Source organism: Photinus pyralis, unplaced genomic scaffold (assembly GCF_008802855.1).
Source record: "Photinus pyralis isolate 1611_PpyrPB1 unplaced genomic scaffold, Ppyr1.3 Ppyr1.4_LG10, whole genome shotgun sequence".
Classification (NCBI taxonomy): domain Eukaryota; kingdom Metazoa; phylum Arthropoda; class Insecta; order Coleoptera; family Lampyridae; genus Photinus; species Photinus pyralis.
In genome coordinates this window covers 13607043-13626277 of record NW_022170250.1, presented here as the reverse complement: position 1 = coordinate 13626277, position 19235 = coordinate 13607043, and the positions used below count along the sequence as shown (strand labels likewise).

Genomic DNA, 19235 nt, shown 5'->3' with positions numbered 1-19235 from the left:
ATGTCTCATGGTAAAAAGTGCTCAAAGCCCCAGAAAGAGTCTTAACGGATATAGGAAAAAGTGTATAAAGAATTGTGGAAGAGCTTGTAAGTATGGTCTTTCCATTTCTCTTTAGACCCTTATTGTTACAGTGAGTTTTGTAGGCTGGCTTAGTTCTACAAAGGAGTTAAAAAAACTAGAAAGAGCACAGAAGTCTTGTAAAGCCCTAAATGCTTTATTGGAAAGTGTTCTAAGTACTAGATCCTTTCCAGTTCTGGACTGGGCCTTACAGGTCCTTTCGAGATCTAGCTTTAGGAAGGGTCACTAGCAGGCTTAAAGTTTACTGTTCGTACGTATTTAGAGCTCCCAAATCATAAAATAAGTGTAAATGACTTACTAAAACGTATAAAAGATAAAAGAAGCGGTCCAGATTAGGAGGTCAAGTTTTTGGCAGATAGGGATTATCTGTGAAAGTATTAATTATGTAAATTCAAAACCCATTCTATAAATTGCAGCTACTTTCTTTACACTAAAAAAAACAGAAATAAGTTAAAATTAAAGAATTTATAGTCACTACATAAACCAAACTTAATTGGTGAAATTTGATTTGATTACAGTTAAATCAAGCTTCATTTGTTTATCACCGCTAACTTTAAACAAAGATAGGTGAGCAATGTAATACTAAAAATAGATTAGTGAGCTATTTGTGATCCGATTTCAATTGCAAATGGAAGCAAAATTTCGATTTACAGCGACTGACTTAATCTCAAAGGGGCGCGTCGATGCTGCCAACATACAAAGCATCAAAGAATGGTTGGCGTCTGAAAATCTCCCACGACTGAGCGATGAACTGATATCGCAGTTTCTTATTTCTACCTGTCACGATGTACAAATGGCCACGGTAACAATCAAGAATTACTTCCGGATCAGACAGTCAACACCCGAGATGTTTTCGGAACGTCATGTAGAAAAAATGCTACAAGTGGGGTAAGTCCAACCAATCTGGAATTGTTCATCGGCAAGATTTCGTAGATTCTACTGCGTGTTACCGAGACGCACGGCGGATAACTGCGCGATAATTGTGGTAAAACTACGCGACGGTGACGCGCGAAAGTTCGATTTTACGGAGCATCTCCGACTGATTTGCATGGTATTGGATTTGGTCGTGTACGAGGATCCACCCGACGGTCTGATCAGCATTTTGGACTTGCAAGGGAGCAGTTTGAGGCACCTTACTTCGATTAGTTTACGATTGGCCGCCACTTTCGCCGCCTACGTGCAAGATGCGATACCGCTCAAAGTGCGAGCCGTACATCTAATTAATGGGGGCGCGGTTCTCCACACTTTGTTTACAATGTTCGCGCCGTTTCTTAAGGCACAAGTTCGAGAGATGGTAACGTCCTGCAGAGAGCTGGAAACTAGTTACTTTTTTAGTTAGCATAACAATAAAAGTAGAGGCAGGTCTCCCTTAGATAGAAATCGCATGCAAGTAAAAGCTTCTAGTTCCCAATTCACGCATAGAATTTAACTTAAAATAAGCAAGCGCAAACGGAGGAGGACTATATCCAGATACACCTGGCTATTTATGCACTTTTAAGAATGAAATTTAAAATTATAATTGCTTGTCAGTAATTCAAATACAAAATTTAACTTACAAAAGCAGTGGCGCCGCCAGAAATATTTTAATGGGTGGGCCAACCTGGGACGAATATGTTTTAGGTTGGCCCATAGGTCATTTGTGTAATGTATTCAAATTTTCTTGGAGCTTTAACACCCCTTAAATTTGTAAGTTAGCCACGCCCACGTCTGTCAGAGCACTGTTTTCTGAATGTAAATGTCTTTAATCTATTCTATTTTAAACTTCCTTGCCTTCTTTATTACAACAAATAACATTTGGAAAAATTGATTTTAAAAACATCTTACTCTATACCAATAACAATAATAATTAAAAAACAAATTGTGAAAAGTGAATTTGATTGAATATTTGGAGAAATGGGAAAAAAGTCAAACGATCCGCGTACCGATTCACGGCGCAATTCGCAATCTGCTCACGAGAGCGCTGATCATTTTTCAAAGGGGGTCGAGCAGAACTACCCCTTGGCGGCGCCATTTGTATAATAGATAAGTTTTTGAATTTATTTGCTTGAAAGAGCCGTTTTAACCACTATTCCCTAAAAAAATGTTAGATCATTCCTAGAAGTGGTGGTTCAACAGGTTTTTTTAATAAATATAGTAATTGCTAGGTCGATCACTGATGAATTACCAATTTCAGATACATTTGCAAACAATCGGAGAGGAGTTTCATACAAACTGGATTGAGAAAGAGTACCTACCGGGGGAGTACGGGGGCTACTTGGCACCTATCGAGGTTCACTCTGACGCAACAATTGGGAAATTGAGTTTAAGTCAATGCTGAATGTGTTTCAAATTCTCTAATAAATGTAAACAAAGTACGAACAACGTAATGTAATACTGTAAATCAAGAAAAGGAGGTAACACTGATTAAAATACCGCTCGTAAAGTTTTTCGTACGAAATCTGCATTGCGAGAAAGCAGCAGAGCTCGCAGCATTTTCTTTTGTTTCGTCACAGTTTCCAGCTCGGTTGCGATTTTGTGCGCGGAGGCGATTATTTCCTTAGGTAATCCCGCCAACTTCGCTGCGTTGAATCCGTACGATTTTGGACAATTTCCCTCCTTTAGTTGGTAGAGTAAGGTAACGGACATCATTGGGTCATCCTCCTCCTGCTCCTCGGTCATGCAGGCCTAAAAACAATAATGAAACACAAGAACAGGAAGCGGATACCATACCATGTGTCCCAGTTGAATGTTTTCGTAACCACTGTAAAAGTCGACGAGCGAGTGGTAGTGCGTCGAAAATATCGTGCGACATTCCATGCCGATCAGTTTTTTCACGTATGCCGTCGCGATGGCGTTTCCATCGTGCGTCGACGTTCCGCGCCCGAGTTCGTCAAGGAAGAGCACAGAATTGCGTGTCGCGTGTCGCAATATTGAGGACGCCTCTGATAATTCAACGAAAAATGTCGACTGTCCTTTTAAGATATCGTCATATGCGCCAAAACGTGTGAAAATGCGATCCACCAGTGTGAAAGTGCAACTCGCTGCCGGAATGGGACAGCCCTGAAAAGACAGTATATAACGCGATATCAACCTTCTCTTTTATTATGCGCAGACTTGAAAAAGGGGAATGTTAAAAGTCAACATGACATGACCTTAAACGGCCATTTAAGAACTCTCAAAGAAGCCATGGAGGAAATTTAGCTGTGAAAAAAGAACTGAAGAAAAAAAAGCTCTAAGCCACTTACCATTTGCGCCATTATAATTATTAAAGCGACCTGCCGCATCAGCGTGGATTTGCCACCCATATTCGGACCGGTTAGAAGCATAATTTTCGCCTTACCCTCGATGCCCAATTGAGTGCTGTTTGGAACAAAATCCTCCAGTTGAATGTTCGGATGGACGCCGTCCTTAATGTCAATGAAACCTCGCTCTTGGAACGGTAAGACGTTGGGGAAACATGTCGTTCTCGAAACGTTTTTGCCATACTCGGCGAGGCCACATAGAACGTCGAGCATCATCAGGCAATGGATGACCTGTTCCCATTTAACACGGCTGAAAGGTGTGGTAGGGAGATTACAAAATGAGAGCGGATGCGTACCTGTCGCTGAATTTCTCGAAAATTCGCCTGTTTAAGTCTTGTACGATTTTGTTCCTTTTAGTTTCGGCACGTATCATATCGACTAAGATGCCCTGAAGTTTGTTCATTTAAATATAAATACTTAAAACAAAAGTGAACAACCTTAGAAGTTGCAGTAGAATAACGTTTGAAGCCTTTCCGCGCGCCTTCCAATTGAAATTCATTGGTGACCTTATGCGTCCTGTTTTCTGGTATTTCAATTTGAAAACGTTTGTTATCTTTACCCACGTAGGATACCTAAAAGACGCAAAGAGTTGAGAAGAAATAGTACAAGATCGACAAATTAACCTCGCAACGGAACATTTGTTTGAGGTCCTCCAGATAATCAGACGACCGACTCGATATGTCGGCAATTTCTTGTTCGACCCCGTCGTAATCCTCCTCTATGCCTTTTTGGGGAATAATTTTACCTTGATTTACCGCGACGTTTTGATCGAACGCTTCCTGAAGGCAGAAGTTTAACATTGCGTAACACTCAAAGATGTGAAATACCCTGAAATACTGCAGCAGGCCAGTTACATCCACAAGCTTGCCTTCGGGCGGATGGTGCGTTAACTTCTTGATTAGCGGCTGCGTGCATCCTGTAATACAGTTTTGTATTGGCGCTCGCGCGATTTTCAGTGGTGGTTACCTTCGAAGAGACCCATAATCTCCTGGGCTTTCTCAAAACCTTGTATGGTGTTGATTAAATCCAAAATTTTGCGCTTTGAATAAGTATTGTTTTCGTACAAGATGGCGCGGCTATCGGGGTGATTAGTTAAGAATCGGTTTCCGAATGTATGAATTCTAAAATGGTAGCGCGATTTAAAAAGTGAACATTTTACAATGTACGCCCTGTATAAACAGCATGCAGTTTGAAAAAAGGGCATACTTAGAAACGAGACGTTCCAAATCGGGAAGCTTTCTGAAGATGGCGCGTACTGCCTGGCGAACTTCGTCATTTTCGCACAACTGGTGGATCGCGTTTTGTCGTTCTTGTATTTTGTGTTCTTGACATAACGGACGACAAATCCACTGCTGCAGAAGTCTACCCAAAAATATTCAGTTAGAATCAACTGCGCTGTTTAACTAAACATTATTTTGAGATGTTGATTATTTGCGTCCTGAATAGTAGGGAAAAAGCGGAGCGATCGCTAGACAAAAAACCAAATCGAAACACACAAACAAAAAGCTAAACTTACAAAAAACATAGCCGATTAAGAAAAAAGAGAAAAATCTACGGTAATATAAAGAAGGTGCAGGAGAAAAGGTTGGGAGTATTTGTGGCTTCACAGTATCGCGTCTACATGTCCAAACCGTGCATTGTGAATAGTAATTTTAAAAGCGTTTATTGAATTGGATAGAGAATAATTCGATTTCGCCATTGAATATACCTATCCAGAAGGTGCCCTTAAAAAATAATTAGAAATACCGATTTTTGCCGTCGCCTCTAATTTCCGCATGTCTATTCCTATAAATTAAATCTTCCAGAGTATCTTTTCCATTGTGACATTATCACTATCATCCTTCTTTACAATAATAATAATTAAGTAGATAGGCGCCACCTATGCCAGGCAGTCCTGTGATACATAGATAGGTGGTTTAATACGTCGGCCAGCATTCGCGCCAGGCGGGGGGGGGGGGGGCTCAAGCGTGGTCTAAACTCATTAAAGGTCATCGTGGATGTTGTCTACTCTGCAGGTCTGTTTAAAAAAACGGACCTGTTAAAAAACAGGTCTGTTTTACAGAATCCGATCGGTTAAATAAAAACAGGTCTGTTTCTAATGATTCTTTTTTATGAACAGAACCTATTTCTGCGTGAAAAGACATGTTTCTGATGAACAGACCTGTTTTTTAACAGGCCAGTATAGACGACAACCACGATGACCTTCAGTGAGTTTAGACCACGATTGAATCTCACGCCTTGCGCGTCATGTGACTGTCTCGCATAGGTGGCCCTCTATCTACTTAATTAATTAATTAATAGATACCAAAAAATGTCGCATAAATTTAATGAACGTATATAAAGTGCGCGCGCGTGGTCGCGGTGTAAGTCGGTGGTTAAGCAATCTGCGCCAATGGGACGCACGCTTTATGTATGCCTATAGTACAAGATCCCATAAGGCCAACCTTTGCTCATCTATTTACCGAGTGAAATACATTATTTGGCAATCTTAATATGTAAACAAACACATTGGAAATGGGTTGTCTAAAAAAATTAAGGCAAGACTACCCTTGATTAACTTCATGTAATTAATATTTCTGTCTGCTTCTGTCACATGGAGAGAGCGCACGCGCACTCTCTCACATCGAGGCGTACACTACGATCAGCTCTTATGCTGCGTCCTTGTCTTTCACCTGGAACAATACACGTTTCTCTCTTGTGCGCTACTTAGTACTTAGAATTGTGACAACCGAATTGGTTCGTGTGAAAGAAGGACATATCGATGTACGAGAGTGCACATGCGCTCTCTACATGTGATAAAAGCAGATAGAAATATTAATTACTGTGGTCACCGCCACGTGGCACACCACTTTTAACTACTTTCCAAGGTCATCACCAGGTGACCTTGAAATGGTCCAGGTTCGGCCCTATACAACTACTGAACAGGATACATTTTATTTACAGACAGGCCGTCGATATGTTCTCAGTCACGTTAAGCATTTAACTTAAGACTAGTTTGCAGATTAGCAGACGCGCATCCTACAGCTCATAACAAAATAATTCCACTCTAAGTACTTTTCAGGTACACATTTTCTATCCGCAACGATTAGTTGCTTACCTTTTCCCAAAGCTAGTTTCACAATAATCCAGAGTCTTCTGCAGCGTGCCTTTCTCACCTAACAAGTTCAGATTTTCGATTGTTATAAAGTCCAAAATCATAAAGGCTTGCCGATCAAGTGCCTTATCGCTTGTTTGATCGGCCGGTTTATAAATATGGAACTTCTTCATAGATAAAACTTTAATATCTAACTCCGAGTCTTTCAAATACCACACGCAGGCCCCTAACGCTTTAAGAGCCAGCTCGCAACCCAGCTTCGGTAGATGTCCGTCGACGAATTCGGCGAGAACCGTCGGCCATTCGAAGTCATTGTTTTTGTCACGAAAATAGCATTCCTTCATCAAGAGATCTATGGTCTTTTCTGGAGAGAGAAACTGTGTGCCTGAGGTTAGTACGTCTCGTTTGACACTGCTGATGGTTTTTTTCAATACTTCGAGTGTTGACCATTGAAAACCACGGCGTTCGAGTAATATCTGTAACACCATGTAAGCGAAACAAACTGCTTAACAGTGAGGGAGAAACCACAAATGAACAAGTGGTTTCCCTCTTGGCTGGCAGGTACGTACCAAAGCAGGCCGATACTGTGCGAATATTCTTAAGAGACGTGAGCAATGTTTGTCGTCTTCAAATTGTCCTAAGAAAATGTCCCCCACTGATGTGTCGACAAAGCAAACGCCGAAGGCACTCCCTCCGTTTATCGGCTGCAAAAGAATGCTAAGACTATGAATGACACTCACTTTCAGCAAACCTTCTCCGCAATCGCCAAGAGGTAGCAGGACAGCGACTGCTTCGCATCAGTCATCTGTGCCCCGTACAAACACGTCGCCTGGGTGGTTATTTCACAAATTTCACGCCGAACAACCCGATCGTATTTCGTCACCTTGTGCCCTCTGCACCGATCATTCATCATCTCCGGTGTTTCAGTCTGCTCGACTCTTGCCACCTTAAAACCTTGCTCGATCAGCGTGCTCGCCATACGTCCGTAGGCCACCTCAGGAAAACCGGAATGTGCAAACTCGCCACCCTAGTGAAACAACACTTGTAATGAAAGTGTCACGGTACAGTTAAAGCGACTCACCTTGACGAAAGAGAAGTTGAGATAATTAACGCCGATCACTGCATCCATGTGATAGAACTCATAGAATTTGCCGATTTTAAAAAATAGAACGGTATCATAATGTTTACTTTTTAAAATCCACCATTGACGCATTGCCGGCGTTTGTTTATTAAGGAACTCTTGGGGCACGTAAAGGGTTTTCTCATCGTAATCAGGATGATCGGACCGATTACCGTTGATGTCACGTATTTTGTCCGGTTTCAAAAATTCGAGACGTTCGTGAAACCACTGCGTGTCCGATGCGAGACTGTTGACATTGTCATCTCGCGACAGCGACCTGTTTGACTTTTCAAACGTGAACAACTGAAGACTGCCTTCCTCCTTTGCAATTTTAGGCTTCTTCTTTGTCTTTACTTCGGGAACCGAAGTTTCTGTGTCGGAATCGCTATCGAAAAGAGCGGTACGATTTCTTTTCCTCGCCAGAACCGGCGTATCATCTTCGTTGTCTGTATAATACGAAATGAATGGATAGCGGTTTCCAATTTCTACTTACCACTACCAGAACCCATTAGGTTAGACTCCTTTGTAGAGTTTCCATTCTGTTTTTTAGCAGATGATTTATTGCCAGGAGACTGGAAATAGTTAAAAAGGGTGTTCGACTGCCCTAGACTCGAACGTTTCGACATCTTTCTAAATTATTAATCGAAAAACGTCGTTTAACAAATAGTGCTTAAGAAAAATTTTAGCGGGCATTTACAATTGCATGAAGTTGGCTGTAATAAACCACAAAAAGTCACAGGAGAATCAACGTATGCTAGTGACAAATTAAAATAACATTTTGACTTTATATACAGGGTAATACAAGTAGGATGTATGCACGGATCTTTAAAAAAAAAAATAGGTCCGTGGATGTATGACATCTGTATTGCAAGATTGTAACAATAAATTTCTCATTTATAACGTCAGTTTAGTTTAACTAACAGATTTGAGAAACACGATTGATCAATTTTTGAAATATTAGCTAATCAAATACTGTTACTATATAATCTGAAATGTAAGCTAACATTGTACAACTGAGCCTCAGCATGCAATTTATTCGGAGAGTAAAGTTATTGAGGCTACCAGGCTTTAATGGTTTTGCCTCATATAAAAAGTAATATCTGTCTTAGGCCAATTACCAAAATCATGTTAATAAGCTATGACTGGTACATAAGACAAAAAGTAGTTTCAAACGTAATTCAAGTCAAAGTCGATATCAGTTTGACAATAATTTTTTTGTTAAGTGTACTGCACAGAGGAAATAGTAGTTATAATAAACGTTTTTCGTGGAAATAGTATGCGATATTTGTTTTGCGAGCATTTTAAAGTCTTTTGTTAAAACCTTTTTTAATTCTTTAGAATATTTCCATGGTCAACATGATTTTGCTACACGGATTTTTTGCCGAATTTTTGATAAAATAATGAGAAATTGATTGGCCTTATGTGGGATCTTAAGACTATTAAAAATGGTTGGTTGGTATAAGGTAAATGAGGGAATTGATTTTATTATAAAGTTGGAGGGAATGGAGTTTGTTTAAAATTTAGCAAATTTAATAACTTTTTTTGGGGTACATTATAATCGTCGATAATAAATAAAATCAAAGAAACGCCGTAAGTTGAAACTGTTTTTAAATTTGACAGTTTACAATGTATAAGTAAAACCTGGAAATACAATATCATATCGGATGTGATGCACAAATGTCGTATATAACTACGACATAAATTAAATAATCGTACCATATAAATGCTAGATTAACTTAAGAACACGAAAAATGTTTTAAATCTTACAATTTTTCTATTCTAATACAGATAGGTAGTAATAATGTCCACAGAGAAGGTTACAAGGATATTTCTTCAATTACTGGCAAAAATATAAAATCGTTAAGTACCCAGCCTGTAGTATCGCTACCTAAAAACATAAAACGAGGCAGTTGTATCACGGGAATGTATAGTAAAGCAATTATCTAAAAACAAAATTGCGAAAAGTATAAATAAAGTCATTCTCTGCTCTTAACGAAATAAATAATAAAATAATACTGCATTAACGTTGTCTTCTAAGAACTTGGCAAGTTAACCACGATGGCAAATTACAAGAGTTGTACTTATATACATTATTAGTACATGTGGTGTGTGCTTTAAATTGACACTATACAAGTAGGACGGTAGGTAATTCCTTCCTTTACACGACAATTTTGAAACCCAATGGCTGCAGATTCCCAAAAAAATTCATTTACAACAACATCGAATATAAAAAAAGTAATGGAGTCAATTATATCTACTATATACAATACAAATGTACACTGTCTACGTGTTGTTTCTTTAATCGTACACACACTAATGAAAATTAAGCCAAGTACCGCACAAAGATCCTTAAAATATTTGTACATAAATAATCGAGGCAGTAAACGACCTTTGTGCGGTAAGTCAATCGCGTCAGATTCAGGTATCGCTATAGTGATTTAGTTCGTTGTTTTGACGCTTGGATTTCTTAGGCTGCTCGTCCTGCAAGTGTCTAAATCTAACAAAACCCTGGTCATCGACGAGCATTGTGTCTGAGATCGGGTGGCGCGCCTCGTTACCGCCCGGCAAAGTTTGCACGCCGATGTGAGGACGCGCGTGGTTTTTCCTCGCGCGGCCCGTCGATCGCCGACCGGAAGTGTTTGAGTTTTTCGATCGGCGTTCGAAGTCGTTTCGTTCAAAATCATTACGCGCATATTGGTTATCGACCGGTTCGCTATAGACGTTACCCTCGGACTGGTAATCGTCATTGTTGTACTCCTCGTACTTCGGTTTCGCGTAGTACTTGGCGACGTCGTAAGTTTTCCGCGCTGAACTTCGCTCGTTTCGCAGAGAGTTCTGCCCGCGCTCGAAGTGTCCCGAGTTCGGTTGTCCGAAACTGTTCAAGCTGGTCTGCTCGACGCTCGGACGCACGCGATCTACTTCGAAACGCTCCGATCCCCACTTCGGCCTCTCGAATCGATCAAACTTGCCGCTCTCGTTATCGCCCCCGCGGTAACGCTCCAGCGTCGATTTTTTATCGAACGAGTCGTTCTGAAAGGTATTTTTGAGAAGATTGGGCCTTTCGATCGTTTCGCTCGGGCCGTGGTCCATTATCATTTCGTTTCTACTGTAATTCAACGCGTTCGGATTCGTGGTGCAGTTGTTCGGAAAAATATTGTCGGTGCTCGAATCACTCGTCGTACAAGGGAAGAGCGGAAAGCCGACGGTCTGCTTCTCGCGCTGTGACATTTTTAAGCTTACGACGACGGCTAAAAGAGTGATTATGCATATCTCCAAAACCCGCACCGACAACTCGAAGCCCCACAAGATCCAATGCTGTTTGATGTCCGAGCTAAAGTGATCGACCTTTATGAAGAAAAGCGCGTAAAGATGCACGAAGCCGAGCAAAATAAACAGCAACGCGACCGCGATTGTAATATGCGACGCGTAGCTGATATTTTGGGTGCACATCTCCGATAAGTTCTGCGTCTTTTTCGCGAGCACATTTTTAATTATTTTGTACAGGTAGAGATAGCTAAAGCCGAGCGCCCACGTTAGCAGTACAAAAACGGGTTTGCAAACTATTAGGCTGGCACGATCAAAATGGCCCATGATCTCGACGATACTCAAACAAAAGCACATGAAGATGTGCATTGCGGCGAACACAACGAGAAATACTGGGCGCGTCTTCACTTTTAGATGATTTAAGGTGCGCTTCAGCAGAAACAGAATTAATATCGCAAAGGTCGTCGCCAACAAGCTCAACGGGAAGTTGTGCAAAAACTCGTAGAGAAAAATATTGAAGGACTTGCCGACATTGTACGGATCGTAAGTCAGGTAGAAGATTCTCAAGACGCATATCACGGTCAGCATCAGGTGAACCGTGAGGAAGTAGCTTTTCGAGAACATGTGCGGATCATTCTCGTACCTAATCAGTTTGAAGATGGAGAAAACCGCGAGCAGTACGTACAGAAACACGACCAAGTAGACGTGAACGTTCCAGCAAACCAGCCACACCTTATCCGAGTCGACCTTTGTCACGTTGTTCTCCTTCGCCTTCACGTTTGGCAGATTTATGACGTCCGAGTTTTCGGTCGTTGTCTCGTCCTTTACTATCTCCTTGCGGCTGGTGACCCCTTCGGGTTTGTCTGGCGGACGGCTCTCCTGAGAGACTGCCGTGTCTCGCTTGTTATCGTCGACCTTTGTACTCTCCTCGAATTCCTCGCGCCGAAAATCCTGCATCTTTGTGTTGCCGCGCACGTTTTCCGTGACGGGTGCGCGCGGCTTGTTCCGCTGCTCGTTCCTGTGGTGAATTAAGGAGGTGTCGGTGACCGTTTTGAGTAGTATCTCAGGAATCTCGTCGTGCCTCCCGTTCGAGCCGCTCAAAATCCTAGTGATACTCGGTATGTACGCCTTCTCGTATTCGAAGTTTGTCTCGTTGACGTTACGATTTAGGCCGTAGAACTCGCTGTTTTGCGACGGCGTGTTTAGAGTTTTCTTACGTTCACTACGCGAGTCGTTCTGAGATTCGTACGTTTTCGTCTCGGTCTTCTCGACGTTGATGGGCTTTCGAGGTGACAAGTCGGGTCGATACGGTATTTGATCCTTGTTGGGAGTGAGCGACGGAGGTGGAATTGGCCGTCGGTTGACGAAAGTGTCAGAGTTCGTACCTCGCAGTGTCGGTTTATCCGCAAACGGATGTAGAAATTTGTCCGGGAGGGTCGGCGTGAAAAACGCCCTACTCGGCGGTACGTAGCTGGGGATGTCCTTACTGTATATCGACTTTGTAGGACGCACATTTCGAAGAACGTTGTAATTTGTGGTCGTCTTGTAAACATTTTCTGTGACCTGAAAAAATGATCAGAAATTGCAAACATGTCCTGTACAAAAAAATTGTACAAAACTACCAAAATCTCAAAAAACAAAAAAAAGCTATAATTGCAAAATCTAGATATCATAATTTGTTTTGAAGTGATTAAAAACAAAAGCTTGAATTTGTTGAAATAACAAATGAACTGTTTTCTGCCGTCACCAAAGTTTCCAGTTTTTTGTTGTAAATTAATTTATGGATTTAAGCACAGGCCATATCTATGGAACCGTTAATTACACAAAAAATGGTACGGAGAGCTAAAATCGGTTCAAAGTAGAAAACGAGGTAGTGAAGGTACTTGGAATGGTGCTATAGAGGACAAATCCTTGTACTCCCTGTGGCTTGCAACTAAGCATACCGAAGCAGCAAACAAAACTCCTTCTCCCATTCGCACAATTAAAAATCGCTTGGACATATGGAAGAAACGAGATCGCGAGCAAGAAGAGCAGGTAGTTTGTAAAGAAGCAGTTGTGGGCCATCAAAAAACAGTGCATTGTTGGAGTTCCAGCGCCACTTAAATCAACACAAGAAAATTGGGACATACATATCTCAAAAACGGAAGTTATGAGTATTATCTGCTATTCTCGAGTAATCTTTAGTATTATCGTATTACAGCCAAAATAATACCATTATTGTATTATCGTGTACAAAATTTGAGCTTGAACCCACCCATCGTGTGTACCATTTTACACTGCCGACATTTTGTTTCAGTGTGCCGCTGGCAGATGGTAAAATAAGAAATTAATTTTCTGGTTTGTTTAGGAACTTTCTCGGTCTCATGTAATTTTTTCGTATCTACGACCGTTATCGAAGAAAAAAAAACCAATTTTTGGTAGTTGGCTAAATTGAAGTAAAAAATTTAAAAACGGTCCAGTAGGCTCTGGATTTATGTGGATAACCTCTTGTTTTTATTAGTTTTGACAGTTCGCATTTGAAATTGTATCTTGTGGTTGCATATGCAATCATAGGCAATCGTGAAATTATAAAACCCCTACTGAAAATCGTATGCAATTTTTCGTGTCATGTTTTTAGCAGCTCCAGTTGATGAGCGACTACAACTTGAAATTGAAAGTCTCACTAACTCAAATTTCCCGATAAGACTCCAAGTTCTCAAAAACTGGGATTTTTACAATCTCAGACGTTCAGGTAAACAAATTGTTTGAATTTTTAGCTTAGAATGTGCAATTATTATTCATTTTTCAATCTTAAAATTAGAATTGCAATTGAAACACATAAAATTTCGAAAATTTGAAAGATTGAGCAGAATTTCAAATGTAATTTACTTACTTCCTGATGGGGTCCCCCCAAATTGTAATCGGGCCGCAGTCGATCATTGTTGTAGCGATTCGGATTATTGTAATTTCTATTGTTGTTATTTTTAAGGATGTCGGCGGCAGGAGCAGACGTCGGTAGTCCGTGATCTCTCTCCAAATCTGAACCGTACGCTGGATTACTGCGCGCCTCCTCATCATAATCGACCGATTCTCCTTCGGAATTCTTGATATCGACCCGTAACCATTCGTCGCTGCCATCACTATATCTGTACGTCGTTAGCAAGGGCGTTGCTAACGTCGTAATCAAGTAGCTATTATCTGGTATTGAACGTTTAGTCGTGCTCCCGTAGGCAACTTTGTTAAAAACGGCCGCGATGCTCTGCTCCAGATTGATTTTATCGATCAACTTATCGCTTTTGTCGTATTCGTTTGGATACGCCCACGCCGCAGCCGGGCAATAAACGAGACAACCCATAATGAATAATTTACGATTACTTAGGCATATCCGCAGAAAAACTAGCAAATATAGGCACATTCGAGTTAACAAATACATAAACAATCTTATAATTAGCCTTAAACGCGAAGTTCTAGGTCGCTCGCACAAATCACAGATTAATAAACTGCCTACACTAAAACGATCGCTAAAAAAATTATCGTCGGCACCACTTTTGCTGCACCTCCGAGCTGCCGCATCATCCTCGTTGAATATCTTCACACATTTTACTAGTTCGCCCGTATCACTTTCGAACGGAACACACATTTTATTTATGAGACATTGCGTCAACAACTGCAGATTAGAACGAGCCCAAGAACGCGACTTACCCAAACAAAATCGGAATGTAAAAACAGTCTTGTCTTGAAGGAATCTGCAAAGATAAGCATTGATTAGAATTGAAAAAAAGTAATGGGAAAAAAATCAAAAATATGGACCACACTGAATAGTGAATACATTGTAACGTATACGCCCAACAATTTAGTGGCCTACTTACAATTTAACGCTTTGGCATAATAACTCGAAGAATTAGGGTGGATTACTTACGTAAAATAATAATAAATATCACAAATTGTAGGAAATCGGTGTAAAAAGAAGAATCCAGCTGCCAAAAATGAAATCAAATCTGTTGACAACTCACGTCGTCAACACTACAGACAAAGAAATATTCACATTTTTTCGTCAAATTTTTCACGTAAAAATAATTTTTAAAACTCTAACTTTACTCGCGGCGCACTTCCGCCTTCCTGGACCGTTCATTTAAATCGAAACTGCGTCCCGCGGCGTATTTTTTAATAGAAAATTCCTCAAAAATACCCGACTACTTCGGTGACTTTCATTTGCACAGACGTGCGGCCATTTTAACACTCAAAGCCAACCTGCGTGAAGATAGCCGGAGAAAGTCGGTATACTCATTTCAAACTAGCGGAACTCAAAACGTTGTGCCGCTTTATAAAGATTGGAGCAGTGTCGCCAACTTTGGCGCGACAGCGTCACCAGGATAATTCAAAAAAATGGTGGGAGAGTTTTTTCAGGGCCCAATTTGGAAAAATCCCAAATTTGCATGAATTTCGCAATTGAATTTTTCAAGGCGCACCTTTGAAAATACGAAACAATTGTGCTAGTTTTATTGGACACCTGCCATATCATGTGAGTGAATGTCAATTGTCATGTGTCAGTGGCGGAGACGTGATCACTTCGTGCTCATACGGCGTAGCGTTCTTTTGCAGACTAGGCCCTAATCGGAAGGTAAGTCCTACAATTTTTCACGTATTTAACAGCCTAATCTTTCCAATTTCGCTAGCGACTATTTTCGAAACTTAAACTAAGTCGAATGGTAATTTCGTGGAGAGATTTGGCCGTTCAAAATGGCATTATGTAATTTTGTAAGGTTATGACGTAGATATTAAATCGATCAAGTCAAGTTTTGACCCATTATGTAACAGTAATCCCATTACAGTACGCAAGATGTTCCAGTCAATGTTACAAAGGGTGATGTGTCAAACACCGGAGGACACCAAACCGTTCGTCCCCCAACAAGGCCTAGTCAAGTCTCTGGTAGCGGGTCGTACAATAGCCGCAGCGGCTGCCGCCGGTCCTCCTAATCCGGGCGAAAGTTGCGAGTTTGGATCATTTAAGTACTTCGGTCTCTGTGGTTTAGGAGGTAAAAACCGACAACGTACAAGTAGGAAATTACTAATGGGAAATTCGCAGGTATTTTAGCATGTGGTACGACACACACATTTGTGGTACCTCTTGATTTAGTAAAATGCCGTATCCAAGTTGATCCAATCAAATACAAAAGTTTATTCAGCGGTTTGGCAGTTACACTACGCGAGGACGGCGCCAAAGGTCTGGCCAAAGGATGGGCGCCGACGTTTATCGGTTACTCCCTTCAGGGATTCTTCAAATTTGGCTTCTACGAAGTCTTCAAGGTCTTCTATACGGATCTTCTGGGTGAGGAAAACGCCTACCTCTACAGAACGTGGCTTTATTTATCTGCGAGCGCAAGCGCCGAATTCTTCGCCGATATCGCACTGTCTCCATTAGAATCGGTCAAAGTAAAGATCCAAACTACGCCCGGTTTTGCAAACACAATGCGTGAGGCGTGGCCTAAGATTATGGGTGAGGAGGGTATGAACGGATTTTACAAGAGTTTGGTTCCGTTATGGCTACGACAGATTCCGTACACAATGATGAAGTTCGCCTGCTTTGAAAAGACCGTAGAGCTATTGTACAAAAATGTCGTGCCGAAACCTAGATCCGAGTGTACAAAGGCCGAGCAGCTGGTGGTGACGTTCGCCGCCGGTTATATTGCCGGTGTGTTTTGTGCCATTGTCAGTCACCCTGCCGATACTGTCGTCTCAAAATTGAACCAAAAGAAGGGGGTGCCCATCTCGCAGATCGTTAACGAAATTGGATTTATGGGAATGTGGAAGGGATTGGCCACAAGAATTGTGATGATCGGTACACTGACTGCACTACAGTGGTTCATTTACGATGCATTTAAGGTATTCCTAACTTAACTCGGGCGCCGCTCAGTTTTTTACATTTTTTGCTGTAGGTCGCCACACGTATGCCACGTCCACCTCCGGCAGAAATGCCAGAATCGCTGAAGAAGAAGTTACAGGCGCAAGGAAAACTATAAACTCTTTCCACGAATGTAGTGAAATTATTACAGTATTTGCTTTAGGAGCAATTAATTATTATGTTTCTCTTAATGTGTCTACCATTGCGTTGTACAGAAGTTTCGTCTTAAATTAAACTGTTTTAATTAATAAATAGTTATTTTTATCAAAAATCTGTACTGAGTACTTGCGGTAACAATAGTGGCTGGTGCTTTCCGGTTATGGCAAAGCTAAACTCTACAGTCCTTAAACATTTCTACGTTGCTAAAGATTCTAATACGAGTTATTAGATCACCTCTAGTACTTCAATTTGTAGTTTATGTATACGCACAACCAAAACAAGTTGATCATATAAGACTAAAAGCTCCCAAGCCCTTAAAATTATAGATCAAAGATTATGGTATTTTGAATAATATACAGGCCGTTCCACCCAAGTTCTTGGCCCCCAATTTTACAATCCTTTAACAAAAGCAGTGAAATTTATGGATATTTCTAATTTCAAATATTGCTCTTCAATAAATTATATATATTGTATTTCAGATAAGATTGCTAAAAGCTACATTTAAGGGTAATTCGAGATTTTGTTATTCGATTACATTTACGTGGGATTTTAATACTTGTAACACATCAAAATTGTTTATCACTTTAGTCTGAATGTTTCATACAGAGGAGGTAAACTAAATCGCTTTCAATAAACCCCACATTTGATTACACTTCTCGTTGTCGTGCGTACGTTTGTGGGCGAAATAGTAATGCTCCATCACAAACTGCTTCTGACAGATCTCACATGTAAAGCTGTTCTGTTTCGAGTGTATCTTCTTATGCTTGAGCAGGTTGTCGTTGCGCGAGAAGCTTTTCTCACAGATCGTGCACGTGTAATTTTTCTGTCCACTGTGTGCGACCATATGTCGTAGTAGGTGCTCTTTCCGCAAGAAAGATTTGTTACAGTTCTCGCACACAAACGGTCTAAAACCGGTGTGCAGCTTCATGTGTTGGTAAAGATGCTCGCGCCGCTTGAACATCTTGCCGCAGATGTCACACGAGTGACGTTTCACCTCAGCCGACATTAAAAACTCTGAATTAGTGTTGATCAGCTCTGTACTGGCTTGCTTTGAACTACCTGTGTAGGCATATAGGTCACCGGGCGGCGGCTCCGGATTGATATTTGGGACGTTTTCCGCCGCCGAATTGAAATGTATTGCATCCGAGTAACTGGAAAGCTTCTGTGCGCTATGTACGTGAGTGACTGGTGTTGATTGCAACACCAGCGGTTTCGGTGGAAAATTTAGTTTCGGATCGGCTGTCAAATCAATTATTGGAATGTCAGTCTTTTCGGGCATCTTTGGCCGCTTAGTTAACTTACAAATCTTCTGACCCAGCGTTTGCTTGACTAAAGCGTTAACATCGACACACGGAGCGATTGTGACAATTTCGCCGTTCGAATTAATTGTAACATTGCCGACATGATCATTATTATCCTTTGGTAAATTGGATACGGCGGTTTTAACGGTGTTCAGATTGTAAATTATTTGTGGCTGTGTCAGTTTAGCTTCTTTGGGTGGAATCTTTGGTTCTGGTGGCTGGGAAACAACCGTAGGTAAATGCAGCGTGTAATACGGTACCGTGTCCTGCGTAACACAGCTGCCTAAATTAGTATTTGGTATCACGCTTATATTATAATTTGTCCCGACTGTGTTGCAAGCTGCAGTTTGGGATGCGCTTACTTTCGAGCTTGTGTCTTTGATATACACCTAAAGAAACAAGATATATACACGAAAGTCGACTCATTAGAGTACCTTTCCTGACTTTTTAAAGTCATCGGTGTACCTAAAATTATTGAAGTAGCTAGAAAGCATTGTCTCCGAACTGTAGCATTCTTTACGAAAGAGACAACACTCCTCCAGCGAACGTAAGCATTGAGAACACACCACTTTGGGCAGGAAGTCATTTTCGCACACCTTAAACATGAAAAGTGTTTGGCAGCAGTTCACGAATTTCGCGCAAATACCTTCAGAGACAGGCAACTTTGGATCTTGTTTTGAAGCTGAATTTTCCTACCCTCCTCTTGAAATATGTGGGTCTTATCCTTCTGCTGATTAGTTGCGCACAAACGACACAATTCGTAAAAATTAACTCGTTTATATCCGGACATTTTAGATTAATTTAAATAAATAATAAAAGTTGCCATAATATTGTTTGTTGATAGTTGTCAAATATTACAGGTTGCGACTTTACCATATTTCGTTCGACGAATGTTCGAATTTTGATTCATTCGTCGAATTTGAAGATATTTTTAATTAAATTGTGCGTGGTGTCACATAATCTTTAAATCTATGCATGTGCCTTTCGTCACATTGTTAAATTATTAAACAATTCGTCTGCATCAGAAATAAGAATTTACACCGCACTGAGTGCCAAA

The 19235-nt window shown here is 40.9% G+C and overlaps 5 protein-coding genes across 6 annotated transcripts; 2 read left to right on the top strand and 3 right to left on the bottom strand.

The window, feature by feature from the left end:
- Positions 1–684: 684 nt before the first annotated feature.
- On the top strand, positions 685–2503 carry LOC116161374 (alpha-tocopherol transfer protein-like). The gene is made up of 3 exons (XM_031474706.1): positions 685–966; positions 1012–1372; positions 2252–2503. The coding sequence occupies exons 1-3, from the start codon at positions 707–709 to the stop codon at positions 2393–2395; spliced, it is 765 nt and encodes a 254-aa protein (XP_031330566.1). The 5' UTR covers positions 685–706; the 3' UTR covers positions 2396–2503.
- LOC116161368 (probable DNA mismatch repair protein Msh6) lies at positions 2397–8844 on the bottom strand. Its single transcript, XM_031474699.1, has 14 exons — positions 8067–8844; positions 7535–8019; positions 7205–7480; positions 7023–7157; positions 6457–6929; positions 4566–4721; positions 4326–4480; positions 4187–4275; positions 3983–4138; positions 3797–3931; positions 3656–3747; positions 3303–3609; positions 2788–3117; positions 2397–2742 (listed from the first exon to the last, which is right to left on the bottom strand). The coding sequence occupies exons 1-14, from the start codon at positions 8197–8199 to the stop codon at positions 2482–2484; spliced, it is 3183 nt and encodes a 1060-aa protein (XP_031330559.1). The 5' UTR covers positions 8200–8844; the 3' UTR covers positions 2397–2481.
- A 320-nt stretch (positions 8845–9164) lies between these two features.
- On the bottom strand, positions 9165–15066 carry LOC116161369. The gene is made up of 3 exons (XM_031474700.1): positions 14736–15066; positions 13710–14562; positions 9165–12400 (listed from the first exon to the last, which is right to left on the bottom strand). Exons 2-3 carry the CDS (start codon positions 14454–14456, stop codon positions 9992–9994), a joined length of 3156 nt encoding a protein of 1051 aa, XP_031330560.1. The 5' UTR covers positions 14457–14562; positions 14736–15066; the 3' UTR covers positions 9165–9991.
- Positions 15067–15277: 211 nt separating this feature from the next.
- LOC116161373 (phosphate carrier protein, mitochondrial-like) lies at positions 15278–16970 on the top strand. Its single transcript, XM_031474704.1, has 4 exons — positions 15278–15437; positions 15649–15852; positions 15903–16699; positions 16753–16970. Exons 2-4 carry the CDS (start codon positions 15657–15659, stop codon positions 16834–16836), a joined length of 1077 nt encoding a protein of 358 aa, XP_031330564.1. The 5' UTR covers positions 15278–15437; positions 15649–15656; the 3' UTR covers positions 16837–16970.
- A 324-nt stretch (positions 16971–17294) lies between these two features.
- On the bottom strand, positions 17295–19025 carry LOC116161372 (zinc finger and BTB domain-containing protein 20-like). Of its 2 annotated transcripts, XM_031474703.1 has the most exons (4): positions 18825–19025; positions 18613–18774; positions 18180–18567; positions 17295–18116 (listed from the first exon to the last, which is right to left on the bottom strand). In XM_031474703.1, exons 1-4 carry the CDS (start codon positions 18966–18968, stop codon positions 17494–17496), a joined length of 1317 nt encoding a protein of 438 aa, XP_031330563.1. In that variant the 5' UTR covers positions 18969–19025; the 3' UTR covers positions 17295–17493. The 2 variants fall into 2 exon arrangements, with proteins under 2 accessions (XP_031330563.1, XP_031330562.1); XM_031474702.1 differs by having other exon boundaries at positions 17295–18567.
- Between the last annotated feature and the right edge of the window lie 210 nt (positions 19026–19235).